This window comes from Eretmochelys imbricata, chromosome 6 (assembly GCF_965152235.1).
Source record: "Eretmochelys imbricata isolate rEreImb1 chromosome 6, rEreImb1.hap1, whole genome shotgun sequence".
NCBI lineage: Eukaryota > Metazoa > Chordata > Testudines > Cheloniidae > Eretmochelys > Eretmochelys imbricata.
Genome location: NC_135577.1, coordinates 73363256 through 73385990, shown reverse-complemented (window position 1 = coordinate 73385990; position 22735 = coordinate 73363256). Strand labels below are relative to the sequence as shown.

Here is a 22735-nt window from a genome sequence, read left to right as displayed (position 1 = left end):
ACAAGAGATGCATGTACACGCGAGAAGATGTATTACCACAGCAGGGAGTGGAGAGATGAATTTGCCTGCGTCTGAGCTATTGGACACACAATTAAATGAGTCTGAGTGGCCTCAACTCGCCTGTAATTGATAGGATCTTTCTCTCCTGTATTTCCTTCCTTAACTTGCAGCGAGCCTGATTCTCAGCTGGTACTAGTCAGTGTTGCTCCATTGGAGCGGTGTCAGTTTACACCAGCTGAAGATCTGGCCCAGTGTAATTAATTCAGCATGGTTGGAGGAACCCAAGTTGAGATAACAAACAGGAGATTACCTCTCATTCCATGGGAAGATTTCCTCATACAGACTGAGATTCACACAAGGGGTAGGAGTAATATTATACTGTGTCTTCTTGTGGAAAATAGATGGTTTGAGTTCCCAGCACTTAAGCTTTTCACTTCCAAAATAAACAAGTTGGCTAGGCTGCTGTATTGAGCGTATAGGGTGTGCCACTCATACAGTATGGGTGGTTGTTTGGATGGATGCCTTATCCTTCTTCATTTGCCTACAAGGCAGTTATGAACTGCTGCAATCCTTTTATTTCCAGTAGTGTGTTCACCATTTATAATTGCAGTGGCTTGGCAGAACAGAGGAGGGACCCACAGATAGAACAGCATGGGTTTTACAGGTCAGGATTAAGTAACATTGGCAAAAATTGTGAGGAACCAGAATTAGAAGCAGACTAAGAAAGGCAGGATTTTGAATGTGCATTCACAGGCGCCAGCTTCCAATTTTTCCCGGGGGCGCTCAACCCCTGCTCAGCCCCAGGCCCCACCCTCACTCCACCCAAACCCCCACCCCACCCCACCTCTTCCCACTCTGCTCCACCCCCCAGCCCTTCCCCCAAAGCCCCATCCCCGCCCCGCCTCTTCCCGCCCCTGCTCCGCCTCTTCCCTGTCCCCTCCCCTGAATGCGCACCATCCCCACTCCTTTACCTCTCTTCCAGCACCTCCTGCACGCTGCAGAACAGCTGATCTGCAGTGGGCGGGAAGCACTGGGAGGGAGGGAGAGGAGCTAATCGGCGGGGCCGCTGGCAGGCAGGAGGTGCTGGGCAGGGGGGCAGCTTGGCTGCTGGTGGGTGCTAAGCTATGTGTGCATTGACAGACCTGTACGAGAAGAGGAGGACCTTGTACTGGAACAGAAAAAAGATTTGTAGGTAGAGATTAAAATGCACTGAGATTTGTTGAGACTCAGTTTTGGAAGTAGTGCCCCAATAAATAAAGAGGAAACTTTTGTCCAGTGCATTCAAAATCAAAGTTCTTAACACCCAACTCTCAGGACTAATTGCTAGTTCAATGCAAAATTTTAGAAGTGTGTGTGTGTTCATAGCTTCTTTGGCTGCAGTTCACAAGTGAGGTGTGGTTACAGAATGAAGTGGAGCCCAGAATAGCAGCAGGAATAGAAAATTCAGAACTGAAGTAGGTGCCCACTCCTGGAACTAGTAGGAGTGCGGCAGGTCAGGATTGAGATGCATTAGAAAAGCAGTGTGAGGAACACAGTGCCTCCCTGCTCTGTTATTTTTAGCTAGTGCCACTCTTTATCACAGCAATATATGGTTCATCAAACTTTAAGAAAGTAAAAACAAAGGAGAAGCCATCCATTCCCCTCCTACCCTGAACTTCAGTGACGAGCCAGACACAAAGTTCAACCCCTGCCCTTGACGTCCTGAGCCTCAGGGGTTAAAGCTCTAACTTTGCCTTTTGTTTCTGTGTGTTTGACAGACTGTTGTGAGGGGCAGCAGCATCGAAGTGGAGGGATATATCTCTGGGATACTGAATGATATTCAGAAGCTTTCTGTCATCAGTTCCAACACTCTAAGGGGAAAGAGCCCGACCAGCAGGAGGAGAGCCCAGTCACTTGGACTTTTGGGAGAAGACAGGTTCCCAGACATGTATCTTCAGAGCCCCGAGGTCAACTGGGAAGACAAATATGGAAACTATCTCAACTGCAATGGTGGAAGCAAAGCAGCCCGAAGGCAGACTATGTGGCCAGATTATAAACCCAGGACAAATGGGCAATCTCATCCCAATGGTATGGTAATGAAAGCAAAGTCCCTTGGGCCTTCAGAATTCCAAGGTGAGGGTGGGCGCTGCATCCAGCTCACTTCAGTTTTGCAGCACCAACAGCGCACCTATGTTCTGGCTGGGAAGACTGACAAGGCAGAAAGAAGCAGCTCAGAATGCTGGCCCCAGCCTTGCCTGGTGGCACAAGTGAATCCCAGGCCTTCTGGGGCGGGAAGCCCTTGCCCCAAATCGAGGGAAAACAGCTTGAAACGGAGGCTGTTACGAAGTGTGTTGCCCTCATCTGGAGACTCAAATAAGTCAGGTCCCACCCTGCAGATAAAGGTACATTTATTTACTGCTTAAACCTAAATACACTGATGACTTTTTATCGTGCTGCAGTTTACTTTCACATTCAAACAATTCTGAAGAAAAACAACATCCCTCCCGTTAGGTTAATGATGGAGTCAAAGAAGTCCTGGCCAAAAATACAGAACCAAAGTGAGAGCTTAGTCCATGCAAAGACAAATGATGATGTTCCTCACAAAATAGGCTGCTGAGCATCACTCCAAAGTGACAGCCAGGTATAAAGTGCATTTGCTCAGTATAGTTCAGTTTGATGGGGCATAACTTATACTGGCAAAAGCACTCTCCTGGGAGCTGTATCTACAAGGAGGACTGACTGGGATAGCTGTGTTGGTATATCTATACTGGCAAACCTTTTCTCAGGGCTTGTCTAATTGAACAGTTAGTGTGCAGGAAGCTGGGGGTGTAAATCAACCTTGCACTAGTGTGCCCACCAGTGTCCGAGTGGACCCTGCTACCACATACTGGAAGTTCTCTAGTGTGCTTTAATTTACTCCATTTTGAAATGGGAGTAGATCAAAGCACACTAGGGAACTTTTAACACATGGCAGTAGGGGCCACTTGTGCACAGCAGACTAATGCAAGGTAGATTTACACCCCAGCTTTTTCACACACGGTTGATATAGACAAACCATAAACATAGACTAGGCCTACAGATGCAAACTGACCCTTTCCGGCAAGAGAATTGGGCAGGGCTGGGGCTCACATCAGGTTCATATCTTTTGTTGCTGAAGTTCAGGCTTCAGGGTGTCAGCCAGCCACCACCAGGGGTCAGGAAGGGATTCCCCCCGCAGTGTATTCTGGGCGGTTTTTTTAATCTCCTTCCTCTGAAGAATCAGTGATGGCCATGGCTGGAGATGGGACACTGGATGTGGTGGGCCAGGGTTCTGAGGTGGCACCAAACATTCTCTCAGGTGCTTGGCTGGTTGGTGTCCCTTCCTCAAATTCCAACTGATGGCTATATGTGGGGTCCGGAAGGAATTTTCCCTGGTGTCAAATTGGCAGTGAGCTTGGGGGTTTTTCACCTTCCTCTGGAGGGTGTGGGTCACTTACCAGGATTATATGGTATATGTCATTTAATCATCTCCCTGCCATTACAGGGGCCTTAGGCACTGGTGCACCTTGGTCCCTCCAGTTCTCTGCCTGTGGCACATAATAGTCTAGTCGCCTGTGGGTCTCTCTTACTTTGGTCTCATTTCCATTGCTGGGTTTAGTGTGTGGGTGCTGGATAGTGTTGGTGCCCTTTGATAGACAGGAGGTCAGACTGGAAGATTTAGTGGTGTCTTCTGACTTTAAACTCTGACTTTAATCTATTTAAGCACTACTGTTGATGGGGATGGGATGATTTACAACTATTCCATTCCCTGGAAGCCTCTTTGTTTTGAGTGTATGACTAGAATAAAAAGCAACTGGTGCGATGGCTCAAGGCACTGATAATGGCTATAGAATAGAAAACCTCTGGATCACTGTTGTCAATTCAACTGAGGTCATTACCATCTAATAACTGTTTGGTGCCTTCTGTAAGATGGGTTGGTTCCCTGTAGGTCAGTTCTGAGTTATTGCTATGTTCCTTTATTCTGAGGAAGGTGACAAAGGCAGATGGGGACTGGAATCTCTGACCCAGCAGACTGATTTGCTATAACATGCTGGACGGTGGTGCCCTTCAATCAAATGAGAACAATCACAGGAATGTTCTTCCATTTTCTTAAAGAATGGACACTTAATTTTCAAATACAGCTCTGTGTCTCTTGCTTTCTCTGTCCCTCACTCTGTCTCTTTACAGAACTCTCTCTCTCTCTGGGCCTGTTTTCTTTCTCATTTTGTGCACAAATCTATCTGCCTGTCTGTGAGTGGCACTGAAAGAAAAACAGATCCTCACCTGGCGTAAGTCAACCTAGCTCCACTGAAGTAAATAGAACTATGCTGATTTACATCAGCTGAAGATCTGGCTCTAAGCCACTGTAAGGAATGACCATCTCTGCCCGCCCCTGTAGAAGGAAAAAGGACCTGTCTGAGATACCTTGCTCTATATTCTCACAGAAGTGTAAGTGTGTGTGGAAGTGGGGAAAAATAACATGTACATCTAGGGAAATGTGTAACTGTGGACAGATTGACATGGGAATACAGCTGGATAAAAATGGGAATGGGTATGCCTAGACAGACAGACAGGGAACAAAATGTAAGGATGGAACAGTGTGGGCTTGTGAGCCTCCAGATAGATGGACCCAGGGAACACCCACAGTTACCAACCTAGGAATGTGTGTATACATGAGGTGATAGAAGGCTGGAGCAGGAAATGTATGTGCATGTGGTTAGACAGACATGTATGAGCCTATGTGCATATAAAGGTCTTTTGTGTGCTTTATGTTATAAAAAAACCCCACCCCTATTCTTGTGTAATAAAACAAGAGTTCAGAAATAAATACCTTCCTGTCAGGAGCATGTCTGTGCTGGAATGCAGGGATAGAGCTGCTATGGGAGCAGGAAGTCATTGCTAACAGGCAGTTACTTCTGTGTGTATTTGTGCTCTCTGTGTGCCAGTGACTTCACGGCCATGGTTGCACACATGGGTGTCTGTATATGAGTGCCTGAAAATGAGTGAGCAAATGGAGAGGTTACACTTCTGTAGTTTTTATTATCAACAGAAATCCTTAATAAAAATTCAGGCTTATATAGTTAAGGTCTAGTTTAGTCTCTCTCTGAGTGTCTTAAGAAGATTTCTAAAAGTGAAGAATTCTCTCTATAGCGGTAACTATTATCTGCCTTTCCCTCTACGCCTGCACTATCAGCTTTCAACTCTCCATCTAAATAATGACAGATAAAGGTTTGTTGCCACTGAATATTTGTTTACCTATTAATTATAAATGATTGATTTGCTATTGATGGGCAATGGAAAGTGTTTTGATTAAGCACTTTCTGGTGAAGCTGATACTGTGAAGTATAGCTGGAACAGGCTCTCTCATTTTGCAGCTGACCACACTTTATGTTGAATTTCAATTAGTCAACATCGCCTGGGCGACCGCTGATGCTTAGACATCTTAAATCCTATAGAATTTATCCTTTCTGGAGATCTATCCATTTTATTAGAGTGAGTGAGAGTGTGTGTATTCTTAAGCCATATCACTGCAAGCTGTGATCTTATTAGCTCTCATAACCTGAATAGGGTTGTGCCTGTTTAGTACTTGAGTGGGAGGTCTCCAGAGAGAGCCCTGAGTACTGCAGCAAAGAGTGTTGGTAATTCAGATTCCTTTTGAATCAGACCTGAGCCAGTGGCATAGTAAGGTGTCACATGACTCTGTGCTGCTGGGGGTCTGACCTTTCCAATAAGACACTGCCCATTTACACTATTAAAAATCCCATGGCACTTTTTCCAAAACAAAGTGAGTTAACTCTGATGTCTTGGCCAAATTCCACTTTGGGGAATTACATTCTGCCTACTTAAAACTCTCCCTGCACCCGTAACTGAATACTTACAGAGCACTTTTTATCTATCTACCTCAAGTGATTTACAATGTATGTACGATTCATTATCCCCCATTTTTACAGATTGAAAAAATGAGGCCCAGAGCAAACCATATTTTTCAAAAGTGCCTCATGATTTTGGGCGCCTCCATATTTGGGTGTCCAATTTGAGACACTTTCTAGGCACCTGAGTTTTTTTCAGAATGTGCTTAAGCTCCTACCCTCTTGAAGTCAGCCCCTTGAAGGTGTCTCAAGATGGACACCCAAATCCCTAGTTACTTTTGAAATTATTGGCCTGTGTGACTTGTCCCAAGTCATCCCATAGGTCAATGGCAGAACAGGGAATAGTACCCAGCTCTCCTGACTCCTAGTCTGGTGCACTATCCACTGGACCACACTGGCATAACATACTAATCTAATCAACATTTTTTTAATCCACTCTTCTCAGTCTAATGCTTTCTGCAGGCCCCAGCAGTGGGGTTCTCCACGCAGTCCTGCAAACAAAGCCCAGTCTCTTCCGCCTGACCAGCCAGCACCAGATTTAACCAGGATCATTTCAGAAGCTGGTACCCCCCAGAAGAGCCCAACAACTGAGAAGGCAACTACATTGCCACAGGGCAGGCCATCACCAGCAGGATCCCCCCGAAACAGACACACTCAGACCAGTTCCAGCAACCTTCACCTGTCCCAAGACTCTTCTGCTAAAGGACAGTTGGCCAGTGAGGACCCTGTGGTCGTGACTCATGAGCAGTTCAAGGCCGCCCTCAGAATGGTTGTGGACCAGGGTGATCCCCGGACATTGCTGGAGAACTATGTGAAGATTGGTGAAGGGTCCACAGGCATTGTCTGCATCGCTCGTGAGAAGCACTCTGGGCGACAGGTGGCAGTAAAGATGATGGATCTGAGAAAGCAGCAGCGACGGGAACTTCTTTTTAATGAGGTGAGGATGGTAACAGGTGAGCGGTGGACTGTTCTTTCTGTAATGAAGCAAGGACAGCGATAGGCTCATCTTTTATTTTTCATGGAGGGAAAATGGTAAGGAGATGAGGATAGTAAAAGGAAGAAAGAGAAGGACCATCTTCCTTTTTAATGAAGTGAGTCTGGTAATAAGAATGAGAGGGGGCATGAGAGTGCTTCAGTGAGCCTATGTCACATGTGAGACAGAAAGACAAATGGAGCCCACCTAGATCTTTGGGGGAGGTTTTTGCTTTATGGTTATGGGTGATGTAGTTGCGTGGTAAAACATATTTCCTACTTTCTCAGGTGGTGATAATGAGAGACTATCAGCACATCAATGTGGTGGAGATGTATAAAAGTTACCTGGTGGGAGAGGAACTCTGGGTGCTCATGGAATTTTTGCAGGGAGGAGCCCTCACAGACATTGTGTCTCAAATCAGGTATGAAGTACAAAGAAAAGAATGCTACCCGATGGGCAATAGCATGACTGTAAGGCCTGTGTCATGAAATTCATTTGGAGAACCTATTTTTTGTTCTGGTCGTGATTGCAATGCCTTATAATTATAAAATTTTATAACTGAAGCCACCAATTCTTTTGAAATAAGTGGTGGTTCCTCTGATCTAGGAAGTGGGAAGCACCTAGGTTCATAAGACCCAAAGCTGTCTCTGCTGGTGACCCAGTATTTGAAATATTGCAAATAAAAAAACTGTGTGTTTTAATTAGATTTGAATGTAATATAGTAGAACCTCAGAGTTGCAAACTGACTGGTCAACCACACACCTCATTTGGAACTGGAAGTAAGCAATCAGGCAGCAGAGACAAAAAAAACAAATGCTGTACAGTACTATGTTAAACATAAACAACTAAAAAATAAAGGGAAAGTTTTAAAAAAAGATTTGGCAAGGTAAGGAAATTTTCTGTGTGCACGCGCGTGTGTGTATACACACTGAGGATGGGATGTTGCCTGGGCCGCAGCTGTGTTCTGACTGGGCCACAGGTTGAGAACAACTGGCTTAGCGTACCAGCTTGGAATATGAATCTGGGGACATGGCTCTTGTTTAAATCTAAAATCTGTTTTACAAACATGATTTGTCTGAATTTAATGCTTGTGAAAGATTCTGAATTGACAGCCCTTGAGACAAAAAATCTACTTATCAATACAAAAGGGATTCACAGGGCAGTGGTAGTACTAGCTTTTCCACATTGCCCTGCTTCAACCCTGAGCTGGAGGAACCACATAGGGGTGAAATTATAAAGTAGTTCAAGCTTCAGGCTCATCTGCTTCTTGGCTTTTTTTTTTTTTTTTCAAAAAATTACCCACAACAGTACCACTTCCGATCGCGCTCATGTTTTTTGTGATATGGACACTTGGTCATTGTGAACTAAAAGTAAACATCTTGAAAAATTACTGATAACAGAAAGGGAAGTTGATTGAAGGTCACACTGCACTTCTAGGAGATTTTCATTGATTTAACCTGTGTGGTCAAATGTGAGGCAGCTTTACAATTCTGGGTTTTATTTCAGGCTAAACGAGGAACAAATTGCAACAGTGTGTGAGTCGGTGCTGCAAGCCCTTGGATACTTGCATTCCCAGGGTGTGATTCACAGAGACATTAAGAGCGACTCCATTCTCCTGACTCTTGATGGAAGGGTAGGCTTCCTGTGTTTAACTTCCTCAGTGTCCAACTCACCCAGGTTCTTTCCTTTGACCTTTCCCATCAGCCTCTCCTTCCCTTTCTCGTCTTTTCCTAGTCTCACCTTCTCTTTTATCTTCTGCTGCTGTAACCTTATTTAGTCTCCTACCCTTCTTACTGTTTTTCTACTCTTTTGCTTTTCTCTTTGTCTTATCCAGTCATCTTCTCTCTGTCCACTTGGTCTTTATCTTTGTCCCATCGTCAACTCCCTCCTTTGTTTAAAGATTCCAGTGATCTTCCTTCTTCCCCCTCTCTCACAGGTGAAACTCTCAGATTTTGGCTTCTGTGCTCAGATCAGTAAAGATGTACCAAAAAGGAAGTCCTTGGTAGGAACTCCATACTGGATGGCTCCAGAGGTTATTTCAAGGGCTCCATACACTACTGAGGTAATCTACCGCTTTCCTAATGCAAGAGCTAGTAAATAACAGTCTGAGATATTACAGGGACTCACTGAGATAACAATAAGAAAAGGAGTACTTGTGGCACCTTAGAGACTAACAAATTTATTTGAGCATAAGCTTTCGTGAGCTACAGCTCACTTCATCGGATGCCATCTAAGGTGCCACAAGTACTCCTTTTCTTTTTGCGAATACAGACTAACACGGCTGCTACTTTGAAACCTGAGATAACAATCTATTCCTCTTCTCAGGAGACAGGCAGGGCCCATACCAACATAAACAACTATGACAGAAAACTTGGTTACAACATAGTTATTCCCTGACATGGTTAAAACATAGTTCAGTCTGGTAATGTAAACAGGGTGAAACTAAATTTTAACTGTTACTGAAACTTGCTACAACCCTGCATGTGTGGACAGACTCTAGCAAGGAGAAGCTTGGGACATGAATTGGAATCACTGAATTAATTTATCCTATTTTCCAGGAGAGATGAGGGAAAGGGAACATGCACAAACATGCACACGCATGTTTTATGAAACAGCACTGCAGGTGACAGATTCCAAACTGATAAGCCGTTATTTATCCATGGAACAGATAGTCTGAGCAATGACTATGCAGTTATCTCCAAACTACATCATCATTGTGGCTCAGTCCCAGCCTGGGAGGAGCAGCCTCTTGGGAGGGCCAGTCTCCATAGTCCATTCAGTTTTAACAATCTATGCTAAAACAGCATGCAAGGGGTCCAGTTAGTGCTAATCTGAGTTAATATTTCACTTTTTCAATAAGATCAGAGAGCTGTCTGAGATGTTATAGCACTTGCTTTAGAGATACAACCTTTTCTTCACCTGCAAAGAGATCAAGAATAGAGAGTAGTAGGCTGTTGTTATTGACTGTGTTCACAGATGTAATACTCTGCTGCTGCAGGTGGATATCTGGTCTCTAGGGATCATGGTGATAGAGATGGTGGATGGAGAACCCCCCTATTTCAGTGACTCCCCAGTCCAAGCAATGAAGAGACTCCGTGACAGTTCTCCTCCCAAACTGAAAAATTCTCACAAGGTCAGTATGTCTGCAGGCACTTTGCAATCTGATAAATCCCTGATTGCCATGTGGGGACTGAGTAGCTGAGGTCCAGATAGACTGTTTATTAATATATCACATCTGGCTATGGAATCCCAATCCCACCAGGACATTGTTTCTTGGGAGGCACTTTCATTCCTATTTGATGGAGGCCACAGGCTGGTGGATTTATCTCCGTGCTTCTGCCCAGCTCAATAGACACTACTCAACTGTCTCTTTCAGATCTCAATGCCATGGTAAGTAGTGACACCTAGTGACACTGACACCTAGTGACTACTATCCCTAGTAAAAACAACGAGGAGTCCTTGTGGCACCTTAGAGACTAAGGAATTTATTTGGGAAGTCTCTAAGGTGCCTCAAGGACTCCTTTTTTGCTGATACAGATTAACACGGCTACCACTCTGAACCCTATCCCTAGTAAAATACCTTTGGTTACTGTAACGCTGCTTGCCTTATATGATTAGATCAAATCCTGGTCCTGGCAAAGTCAAGAGCAAAAATACTGCTGAATTCAACAGGGCCAAGACATCACAGTAGCGAATGTGAGGGTCCTTGCACCTGGTGTTTTGAAATCTTCCATTTTAATGGCACTCTCAGCTGTAAAGCCACCTCATCTTTAAAAGAAAGGAATGGTTCTAGGTAAATGATGGCTCATGCAATGAACTGCAGCCACTCTGATAATTAACCTAACTTGATCATTACTTATAGAAAATTAGCACTAATGTTCAGAAATAGTGATTTCCTCTTCAGTCACGAGTTAAACTGCTGTGTTAGTTTTTTGCCTTTGCAACACTAATATTAAAAAATCAGGACCAGATTTTGGCATCAGAGAATCCTTAGGTGACATACAGCCAGTTCTGGCCTCCTCCCTCTGTGCACGCACTTCTCCCTCAAGAGTGACCCCTTGGGGGCAATTACCAACCAGCACAATTTATAGCCTTTGAGTTCTCTAAATTGTCTTGGGACAGGGGAGTGAACTGATTTACAGGAGACCTTGGGACCAAAACGCGGACCATAAAAATACCTATGATCAGGACTCCCTCCAGCCATGTGAGTGGAGCTCAGTTGTAACTGAGGATTCAGTGCTCCATTACTACAAAAAGAACAGGAGGACTTGTGGCACCTTAGAGACTAACCAATTTATTTGAGCATAAGCTTTCGTGAGCTACAGCTCACTTCATCACCACAAGTACTCCTTTTCTTTTTGCGAATACAGACTAACACGGCTGTTACTCTGAAACCTGCCATTACTACAATTAATTGTTACTATGATCAACTAGTGCAGTACTGAGTTGACCAGATTAAGCAGAATTCACCTCTTCTTTCAAAATAGACAGCTTTATAGACTAAGTACTAAGGGCCAGATTTTGCCACCCGTATTTAGTTAAGTAATGCCTCACCCCTCAAGTAGCCCCAATTAAGTCCGTGAAATTACTCATGCAGTAAAGTACTACTTAATGCGAACAGGGTTGGCAGAATCTGGCTGTAAGTGAACTTAAACTGTGAAAACGTATCCCAATATGAAAACAAATTTAATTAGTGACATTAAAATAGATGTGTAAGTTGTGATTACTTGTTACCTACTTTTGATGTTGATATAGAGAAGTAAATGTCCAACATGTGACATTAGACATCCAGCTCCTGTTGTTAATGGGAATTGTACATATCAACATGTCCCCCTATTAGAAATGATTAAAACATTGCAATGGTGTTCAGATCTAATGTTTTTAAGTGTGTGCAGATGTATTCATCTTCAAATACCAGCTGTATCAGATTTCCACTCCAGATTCTGAATTGTTTTCAAATCTGCTATCTTGTGCCATTTCCCCCAGTTCCTCTCTGTGACCAGCAGGAACAAGGCTTAATTTACTAAAATCCTAATTTCTGAAGGGATATATATTGTCACTTCAGAAAACAAGAGTTCTAATGAGTTTTTCCTTGCAATCCACACACAGCAGAGCAAAGAACAGAGGGGCAAAAACTAACATAAATCTGGGGACAATGAGAGACAATCCCATACTCCCCATTTGCCAACTCCAATAAAAATCATGACCTACACAAATGTGAAAATATAGCACCTAGTGTTAACATGAAGTACTGCAGAATATCCATAAGGGATCCTTCCCCTCTTAAATTTTTGTTTGGGAACACCTGATTTTTCACCTAGAGTTAATCAGATGCAGGAATCTTCTTTTTTTTTAAACCCACTATTATGTAAACTTAGACCTGATTCCGTAAGTTGCTTGACCTGATTGGTTCTTTTTCCACAGACTTCTCCAGTTCTGAGAGACTTCTTGGAACGGATGTTGACACGAGATCCCCTAGAAAGAGCAACAGCACAAGAGCTTCTGGATCACCCCTTCTTGCTCCAGACTGGACTTCCAGAGTGCCTGGTCCCCCTTATTCAGCAGTACAGGAAGCGCACCTCCACCTGCTGACTCTGAGCATGGGGAAAAGCCAGTATCCCAGCACTGGAAATTCAAGTTCTCTTCTGGAAACACTGGTTGTACTTGACCAAGAACTCAAGCAGTGTCACTCTGCGAACAGTGCTTAGAACTTGTCAGTATTGTTTTTTTTTTTAAAGGATGAATGTGAAAATTCCCCCAAGACCTTTAGCTGCTTCCCTTTTGCTGAAGACAATCAAGTCAGACCCAATATCTTTCAAGAACAAAACAGAGGCATGACATGGCTTCTGGAATCTCGTATTTCTCTTACAAGAATGGCATTTTAAAGATGTTTGAATTTATATATTGAAGTGTCTGCAAACTCTGGAAAATTTTAACTACTGACTATCAAATTGGAACTGTATTCCCCAAACAAAAATGTGATCTTTGTTTTTTAATGCTAGTTGTACACTGAGTCCTGAGCTGACCCAAAAGAGATGCATTTTGAGGCACCAACGTTCTAAAAAATCCTATCTTAAACAATGCACAAGGATTTCAACACTTTTTTGAGACTTTTCTCTTATTATTTTATCTCATTCCACAAGTGTGAACATCATTGGGCCTGGAAAAGAGCTACCTGGAGGGCAGATGTAATATATGTTTGGTTGCTTTCCAACTTCCTCCTTTGCATCAAACTGCTTCATTTCTATGGAGAATATATGTGGTTTAACAAGACAAAAAGGTGGTCTGTCTTGACTCGACCGCATGATCTTAGATATGTGGAGGGATGATGATACTTGGCAAAGGCCTTCTCTAAGTGTGTCTCTCTCTCTCTGCTCTATAGAGAAAGTACTGCCTGCCACCAGAATCCTATGGCTGAAGCTTCATAACATGTAACACCACTACCTTTTCCAACATTGACTTGAATGGGAGGCAAAATGGTGTTCTCAGCAGGAAGGTTTTAAGAAAGCTTGTCCCAGGATCTAGATCCCCCTGGGTACATTGGATTTATATCAAGAAATGCTGCCTTGAAACAGCTGTTAGGTAGGACTTTGTACCATTGTGAATTCTGTAACAGGCTCAATAAAAAATTGAAGATGTCCTGTCTATCCCCTTGGAAGATGTTTGTTTTCTTGGTGAGAAAGTTTGGCTTCCACCTCCCATGTTTTGTTACAGTGAAGGGTGATGAGGGGAGGGAGCGGTTGTGTGTAGTTTGTAATTGGCATGTCCACCATCCTTGAAATGTCTGAAGGTTTCTGTTTGTGTAAGGAGCCGCTTCAATCTTTTTTAAAGTAAATTTAGAATTTTTGTACAAGCTCATTGATCAGTGAGATAGTCATGGTCACTTTGACTCCTAGGTCAGGTTTTAACATGTACAGTAGTGTGTTTGAAGTCATGCAGATATCTGGAACTTAGTCTTATCTGTGAAACTGGGATATCATTTTGCAGCCAAATTATAAAGATCATAGAAATTTGGATTTTTTTAGGGCACCCCAACTACCCCAAAAAAAAACCCTAATTATTGAATTTTCTTTAGGATGTTTTTTATCCTCCTCTTTCCCTCTACCACCTTCCCTGTTACAGATTTTGCAATAGACTTTTAGCTGTAATAAATAACATGAAATCATCTAGCCGCCTGGATGAAACTTTGATGCAAAAAATTTGTGTATTTCCAAGTATCCTGTCTTTTTATGCAAAAGAGCAGAGCCTTTTTAAAGAGGCCTATAATTTGAAACACTGTCTGTTTGTGAATTGGTTGCACTTGTGTTTTAAATTAAAGTAGATCTTGATCTATTCATTAAGCAGTTGCACTTTTGAGATCTTTTAAAATGTGGTTACAGTTTTGAGATGGAAGGAAGCGGGTAAGTGAGCGAGCCACAAGTCTGTTCTAATACACTCACCTACTTCAGAAGGGATGATTTCATAACTAGGGGTACCACAGCAAGAAAACTGAACCTTGAAAGGAGGGCTTGATTGGACACAGGTTGGAGAGTTCAAATTCAACAGTAGGATTTGAGCTTCAGCCCAATGCTGTCTAAAAAAGGTAGAGGGGAAGGGAGGCTGAACTCTGAGCCCTGGTCTATACTACGAATTTAGGTCGAATTTAGCAGCATAGGGTCGATTTAACCCTGCATCTGTCTACACGACCAAGCCTGTTTTGTCAACTTAAAGGGCTCTTAAAATTGATTTCTGTACTCCTCTCTGGCGAGGGGAGTAGCGCTAAAATCAACCTTGCTGGGTTGAATATGGGGTAATGTGGATGCAATTCGATGGTATTGGCCTCCAAGAGCTATCCCAGAGTGCTGCATTGTGACCGCTCTGGACAGCACTCTCAACTCAGATGCACTGACCAGGTAGACAGGAAAAGTTCCAGGAACTTTTGAATTTCATTTCCTGTTTGGCCAGTGTGGCGAGCTCATCAGCACAGGTGACTATGCAGAGCTCATCAGCACAGGTGACCATGGAGTCCCAGAATTGAAAAAGAACTCCAGCATGGACTGAACGGGAGATACTGGATCTGATCGCTGTATTGGGGAGAAGAATCTGTGCAGGCAGAACTCCGTTCCGAAAGACAAAATGCCAATATATTTGCCAAAATCTCCAAGGGCATGATGGACAGAGGCTACAACAGGGACACACTGCAGTGTCGTGTGAAAGTAAAGGAGCTGAGGCAAGCCTACCAAAAAACAAAGGATGCAAACGGTCGCTCTGGGTCAGAGCCCTATATACGCTGCTTCTATGATGAGCTGCATGCAATTCTAGGAGGAGCCCCTACCACTTCCCCACCACTGTCCATGGACACCTGCAAGGGAGGAGTCTCACGCAACAGGGATTAGGATTTTATGGATGAGGAGGAGGAGGAGGAGGAGGTGGTTGAGGATAGTGCACAGCAGGCAAGTGGAGAATCCCTTTTCCCCGGCAGCCAGGAACTGTTCATCATCCTGGAGCCAATATCCTCCCAACCCTCCCAAGGCGGGCTCCCGAACCATGAAGCCGGAGAAGGCACCTCTGGTGAGTATACCTTTATAAATATAATACAGGGTTTAAAAGCAAGTGTGTTTAATGATTAATATAATTATTAATTAATATAATAGTTAATTTGCCCTGAAGACTTGGGATGCATTCACAGCAAGTATAGCTACTGGAAAAGTCTGTTAACGTGTCTGGGGACGGAGTGGAAATCCTTCAGGGACATCTCCATGAAGATCTCCTGGAGGTACTCTCTGTGTTAGCCTCAGGAGACTGATAACATTCATGGTCACCTGGATGCAATATAGCAAATCTGTTTAAGGGGACATTCAGAGGTGCCTGTTCCTGCTGGGCCGTTTGCCTTTGGCTGAAAAGAAATCATCCCCGCTGTTAGCCACATGGTGTGGGGAGTCCCACAGCTGTTCGTGTTTGGCTGACAGGGATCTTCCCTGATACTAGCCACGTGGTGGTGAGGCGATCATCCCAGAGAATTGGGTGGTGGTGGTGGTGGGGGGGGGGGAGGGGGGTTGGGTTGGGTTGTGCTGCACATTCACCCTAAAACCGCAGCCCCTCCTTTTAAATGGCCAACCCAAGGGTTTTGCTTTGTATGGGAAAGGAGGGCACTGCTGTTTGAAACCGTTCCCACACGTTATGAAGGTTGAAGAAGCTGAAACTCCTCGCCTTACCATGGCTGCCTGCAAGCCGAATTCTGTTGCCCAACCGAGTGTGTGTGATGTCTCACACCAAACCGGCAGGCACTCAGTATAAGAGACAAAATGCGACCTTGTACCAAAAGCACATGTGCTATGCAATGTGAATCGCTTGATTCAGTGTGAAATAGTCTTACATTTTAGAGAACAAAGGGATCTTTTCAAATACTACTCTCCCTTTTTTTCCTCCCGCAGCTGAAAATGTTTCTACACTCCCCCTATCATCTCCGTCCCAGAGGCGAGCGCAGATTAGAAGGTGAAAAAAACACACTCGCAATGAAATGTTCTCAGAGCTTATGCAGTCCTCCTGCACTGAAAAAGCTCAGCAGAACACGTGGAGGCAAACAATGGCAGAGTCCAGGAAAGCGTTAAATGAACGTGATGAGAGGAGGGAGGAGCGCGATGAGAGGAGGCAGGATGCAATGCTGAGGCTAATGGGGGAGCAAAGTGACATGCGCAGGCGTCTGGTGGAGCTGCAGGAAAGGCAACAGGAGCACAACGCCACTGCAGCCCCTGTATAACCACCTGCCCTCCTCCCCAAGTTCCATATCCTCCTCACCCAGATACCCAAGAAAATGGGGGGTGGGGGAGAGGCTATGGGCACCCAGCCACTCCACCCCAGAGGATTGCCCAAGCAACAGAAGGCTGGCATTCAATAAGTTTTCAACTGTAGTGTGGCCTTGTCCTTCCTGCCTCCCCTCATCCAGCACCCCACTCGGTGCTTCCCTCCTCACCCACCCCTCCCAGGCTACCTTGTGAGTTTTCCCGCTATTTGTGTGATGAATTAATAAAGAATGCATGATTTTGAAACAATGACTTTATTGCCTCTGAAAGCAGTGATCGAAGGGGGGAGGCTGGTTGGCTTACAGGGAAGTAGAGTCAACCAAGGCAGTGGGTTTTCATCAAGGAGAAACAAACAGAACTGTCACACTGTAGCCTGGCCAGTCATCAAACTGGTTTTCAAAGCTTCTTTGATGCGCAGGGCGCCCGGCTGTCTTCTTCTAATTGCCCTGGTGTCTGGCTCTGCGTAATCAGCCGCCAGGCGATTTGCCTCAACCTCCCACCCCGCCATAAATGTCTCCCCCTTACTCTCACAGATATTGTGGAGCGCACAGCAAGCAGCAATAACAATGAGAATATTGGTTTCGCTGAGGTCTAACCTAGTCAGTAAACTGTGCCAGTAAGCTTTTAAACATCCAAATGCGCATTCTACCAGCATTCTGCACTTGCTCAGCCTATAGTTGAACTGCTCCTTACTGCTGTCCAGGGTGCTTGTGTATGGCTTCATGAGCCATGGCATTAAGGGGTAGGCTGGGTCCCCAAGAATGACTACAGGCATTTCAACATCCCCAATGGTAATTTTCTGGTCTGGGAAGTAAGTTCCTTCCTGCAGTTGTTCAAACAGACCAGAGATCCTGAAGATGCGAGCGTCATGCACCCTTCCAGCCATCCCACACTGATGTCGGTAGAACATCCCTTGTGATCCACCAGTGCTTTCAGCACCACTGAAGAGTACCCCTAGTGGTTTACGTACTGGCTGCCAAGATGGTCCGGTCCCAAGATAGGGATATGCCTTCCATCCCACCACAGTTGCATCTGATGAAGTGAGCTGTAGCTCACAAAAGCTTATGCTCAAATAAATTGGTTAGTCTCTAAGGTGCCACTAGTACTCCTTTTCTTTCCACTCCAAATTAATTCCCGACTGACCAGTAGCTGTCTGGCGTTGCGAGCTTCCAGAGGGCTATCGCCACTCGCTTGTGAACTGTGAGGGCTGCTCTTATCTTGGTATTCTTATGCTTCAGGGCAGGGGAAAGCAAGTCAAAGTTCCATGAAAGTGCCCTTACGCATGTGAAAGTCTCGCAGCCACTGGGAATCATCCCATACCTGGAACACTATGCAGTCCCACCAGTTTGTGCTTGTTTCCTGGGCCCAGAATCGGCATTCCATGGCAGGAACCTGCTCCATTACCACCATGATGTTCAAATTGCCAGGGCCTGTGCTTTGAAAGAAGTCTCTGTTCATGTCCTCATCACTATGGTGATCGTGCTGTCGTTGCCTCCTCGCTTGCTTTTGCAGGTTCTGCACATACTGCAAGATAATGCAGGAGGAGTTTGCAGTGCTCACAACAGCAGCGGTGAGCTGAGTGGGCTCCATGTTTGCCATAGTATGGCATCTGCGTGAGAGCAGAGTTGCAGCGGAAGCTGTGGATGACTATGACTATTAGCAGTCCTACTGCACTGTGTGCTGACAGCAGTATGGCATCTGCATGGAAAAAAGGCGTGAAACGATTCTCTGCTGCTGCTTTCACGGAGGGAGACAGACGACATGTATCTAAAACCACCCGCGACTATATTTTTTCCCCAGTCAGGTACTGGGAGCTCAACCCAGAATTCCAATGGGCAGCGGAGACTGTGGGATAGCTACCCACCGTGCAATGCTCCGAAAGTCTATGCTAGCCACGGTAGCGAGGATGCACTCTGCTGACTTAATGCGCTTAGTCTGGATATACGCAATCAACTGTATAAAATCGATTCCTAAAAATGGACTTCTATAAGATCGATCTAATTTCGTAGTGTAGACATACCCTTACTAGGGCCACACTTTGATGGGACATGAAATCAAAGCACTCATTGCACTATTTGAAAAGACAAATTCCAGTTTCCTCCCTAAAAGAAAACACAACAAAACCACAAGTTCCAATACTCAAGGCACTGTGAGCATCTGATTCTTGTTTATTTACACTGTTCTTGCACATATGCATCCCATTCATTGCTTTGTAAAGTAGGTGAGATACCAGGAATATGAGAAGCACAATATAATTTCAAAAATCTATTCCAGTTTGTAAAAACTTAAAATCATAGTCTCTGGGTGTAATACCAATTTTCCCAGGAATAAGGCATCAAGCCCGAAGGACCAAGCACCCCCCACCTCCATGATAAGCAGACTTACTAAATTTGTATTGCAGAAGCATCTACATGCTCTAGCTTCATTGTGGGCTGGGTGATGTACAAACATAACATATAGTCCCAAACCTGAACAGCAATAACAGTCTAAGGAATGGGTAATAGCTTAGCCAGAAGAAACACAATTTTGTGGCTTATACCATATGTATATCTTTTAGCAGGTATTCACTTGCAAGCCTCAGAGTCCTGGGGTGTGTCCTGTTTCAAAGATGTACAAAGTTGATGTCACAGGAATGGACAGTCAACTTTCCACCTTCTTAAAAATGCTTCAGGGTTAACCAGACCTGCATACGGTCATGAAAATTGCCCAGCCCAGCCATAAAACATACTTGCTCATCCTTTACCATAATGATTGATAAAATAGTAATAATTAATAATGACATTTCACTTGCCCCTTTAAACAACTCCTCTTTCTGAGGAAGTGGGTGAAACGTTTTGCAAGGCTGCCCTTAACTGTCCTGCCAGCCCCTGCCATCACTGGCCGGTGTATTAAGGGAACTCCTGTTACTTTGATTTCACGACTTCTCCTTGCAGCCAGTGTCCCTGCTGGAGGCGGAACGGCTCCTGCTCCCACGTGCGCGCTGCCGAGCCGCGGCCCGCCCCGAGAGTAGCACTGAGGCGGGAGAGCAGAGTCAGGGGCCGGGCCGGGCCCCATGGCGGAGTCCGAGGGGGGCGCCCGGGGAGGGAAAGCCGGTCCCGGGGGGCGGGGGGGGACCCCGGGCTCTGCCAAGGCGAGCCAACGCCTTAGCGGGCTGGGGGTGGCTCAGCGGTCACCGCGGCGGAGGCCCGGCCTGAGGAGCGCTGCGGCCTCGGGAGGGCCCTGCCCCGCGCTACCGGCGGCCGCCACGCCCGAGACCCTGGGGCACCTCAACCCCCCGCCCCGGGGATGAGCCACCTCGCCGCGACTGGGGGGGGCAGAGGCCGGACACTGGAGCATGCGCGGTACCATCGGCGGCAACTGCCTTCCCGGCGCGCGGCGAGCCACGGGGAGGGGGCAACGGCGCGGGGTGAGGTGGATGGGGGACGGGCAGCCCGGGGCCCGAGCCGCGTAGGCGGCGGAGACGCGCGGCCCGGCCGGCAGCTGAGGGTTGGGGGCGCCCTGGGCTGCGGGGGTTGCCAGGGTGGCCGCGCGGTTTGTGGGCCCTCCCCAGCCCGTGCTGCTGCCCCCTCTGCTTCTTCCAGGCCGGCCTGGCTGCTGCCCCTGTGACCTGTCCGGGGAGTGCCGGCTCGGCAACCCCAGGGCTCCCACAGCTCCCCGGGCAGGGCCCCTCTTCCTGGCGGTCCGCTCTCCGCCCGGTGGGCTTAGAACGGAGAGTCACAAGCCGCGGCCATTTTATAGGCAGCTCGGTCACAGCCGCGGACGCGGAGGCGTGTGTGGGGTGGGGGGAAGCGCGGAGGGTTAGACTTCATAGAAGTCCAGGTGCGCCCCAGAGGCGAAGGTGTCCTCCAGCAGCAGCGTCACTAGCTTTCGGGCGGACACGCTGCAGTCCAGCAGCTGCCCGCTCTGCTTCATGCGGAGGAACTGCTCCCGCACTTCCGGGTCTCCGGACTTCGTGCGGGCCAGCTGCTGCATTTCCGTGTCCAGAGGCCCTGGGGCATAGCTGAGAACGCGGACGTCCGGCTTCTCAAGTGCCAGCACCTGGAACATCATGTCCCGCGAGGCCTTCCCCGTGCAGTACAACGTCCAGCTCTTGAAGGGCTTCAGGGCACACAGTGAAGAGATGTTCACAACAGTCTTGCACAAGCCAGGGTGCCCTGGGAAGGCCTTCAGGATGGAGGATGTGAGGCAGAGAGCCGAGGTGACATTGAGGGCAAAGTAGCTGTTGACTTCGGCTGGGCTGGTGAAGTCCACAAAGGATTTGGAAATGTCTCCAAGTGATCCTGCATTGTTGATGATGAGGAGCCGCTCCAGATTAGCCACTCCAGGCAGCTTGTCCTGGACTGCTCGGAGCACGAGCTGTAGCCCGTCCTCCGTGCTCAGATCGGCCTGCACTGAATGCACTTTCAAGCTGGGGAAAGTGGACCGCAGCTCAGCCTCCAGCTCGGCCAAGCCCCCCTGGGATCGGGCCACTGGGATCAGGACGGAGCCAGTCTCCAGCCGCGGGGCCAGCAGCAGTGCCAGGCACCGGCCGAAGCCCCGGGATGCCCCAGTGAGGATGCAGGCTGCCTTGCCCAAGGAGACTTGCCTTTTCTTGGCTCTCTCTCCAGCTTCCATCTTCTCGCTCTGGCTGCCTGGCCTGGCCTGCCCTGCAGCTAGAGAGTGGGCGGGGCTGGCTGAATAGGTCAAGGGGCTGGTTTTAGGCTCCGCGTGATTCCTCCCGCAGTCAGTTGCGCCCAGCGTTCTGAGAATCACAACAATTTAAAAGTGAGGTCCAGTCCTTTTTTTGCAGCAGACAGTTGCAGCTCAGAAAGAGCCCCGATTGGTCCCTCCCCTGCGTCTGCAGCAGCCGATTGGTCCATTCCCCTGCAACCCCGGTTCCAATCCTTGGAAGGGGGTCCCGCAGGGAGGCACTGACGGACGGCTGGCACTGGGTCCTTGGCTTGTGCGTGCCACTGTGTCAGGGAGTGACACTGCTCCTCACCGCCAGTGAGTATCCCCACCACAGGTACCATCCAGGACACCCCCCCCCCCCGTAATCCTCCCAGTAGTACACACCCTTCCAGCGCCTCCCTGCTCCCTTCTACCCAGTGTCCTCTTTTGGGGAACATGAAGTATGGTAATCCTGTTCCCTGGGTGGGTGATGCCAGGCCAGAGTCCTACCATCCCCCTGGGAACTGACCCTGCCAGGAGTCCCGCCCCCCCCCCCACACCTTCCCCTAGCTCAGCCACCCAGGAGTCCCTCTGACCAGTGCTGGTGCTAGCCCACTGGGGGCCCTAAAGAAGGATATTTTGCCCCCTCTCCCCCCACCACACACAACACATACTAGTAATTAATAGGGGGTCCATGGCAATGTTCCCTCTAATTTTTGACAGGCCGAGCATGCAAAAAATTTCTTCTGTGCAAATTGTTGTGCTTCTGTGCAAATTTTTGTGTGTGCGGTGTTTTGCTGTGTGTGTGGGGTTTAGGATCTGTGTGCGCGTGCACATGTGCACAGCTTAGAGGGAACAGTGGTCCATGGAGCTGCTTGGGACTGTAAGCAATTGCTTAGTTTGCTTATGCCTAGCTTATGCCTCCAACCTCCAGAGCCTAGGGTTGCCAATTTTGGTTGGACATATTCCTGGAGGTTTCATTACATGACATAATAAGAACATAAGAACGGCCATACTGGGTCAGACCAAAGGTCCATCTAGCCCAGTAGCCTGTCATAGAATCATAGAATCATAGAATATCAGGGTTGGAAGGGACCCCAGAAGGTCATCTAGTCCAACCCCCTGCTCGAAGCAGGACCAATTCTCAGTTAAATCATCCCAGCCAGGGCTTTGTCAAGCCTGACCTTAAAAACCTCTAAGGAAGGAGATTCTACCACCTCCCTAGGTAACGCATTCCAGTGTTTCACCACCCTCATAGTGAAAAAGTTTTTCCTAATATCCAATCTAAACCTCCCCCACTGCAACTTCTGGCAGTGGCCAATGCCAGGTGCCCTAGAGGGAATGAACAGGTAATCATCAAGTGATCCATCCCATTGCCCATCCCAGCTTCTGGCAAACAGAGGGTAGGGACACCATCCCTGCCCATCTTGGTTAAAAGCGATTGATGGACCTATCCTCCATGA

At 46.9% G+C, this 22735-nt stretch overlaps 2 protein-coding genes across 2 annotated transcripts in view; one reads left to right on the top strand and one right to left on the bottom strand.

The window, feature by feature from the left end:
- Nucleotides 1-12542, top strand: part of PAK6 (p21 (RAC1) activated kinase 6) — a 28869-nt gene extending 16327 nt beyond the window's left edge. Inside the window, exons 4-10 of the mRNA XM_077820279.1 lie at nucleotides 1758-2381; nucleotides 6313-6804; nucleotides 7128-7261; nucleotides 8347-8473; nucleotides 8777-8902; nucleotides 9839-9973; nucleotides 12265-12542. Coding sequence (XP_077676405.1) covers nucleotides 1758-2381; nucleotides 6313-6804; nucleotides 7128-7261; nucleotides 8347-8473; nucleotides 8777-8902; nucleotides 9839-9973; nucleotides 12265-12432 — 1806 coding nt within the window. The 3' untranslated portion in view covers nucleotides 12433-12542. The remainder of the gene's footprint in view (nucleotides 1-1757; nucleotides 2382-6312; nucleotides 6805-7127; nucleotides 7262-8346; nucleotides 8474-8776; nucleotides 8903-9838; nucleotides 9974-12264) is intronic.
- Nucleotides 12543-18752: 6210 nt separating this feature from the next.
- Nucleotides 18753-21283, bottom strand: SPR (sepiapterin reductase). Its single transcript, XM_077818901.1, has one exon. It carries the CDS (start codon nucleotides 21234-21236, stop codon nucleotides 20421-20423), a length of 816 nt encoding a protein of 271 aa, XP_077675027.1. The 5' UTR covers nucleotides 21237-21283; the 3' UTR covers nucleotides 18753-20420.
- Nucleotides 21284-22735: the final 1452 nt, after the last annotated feature.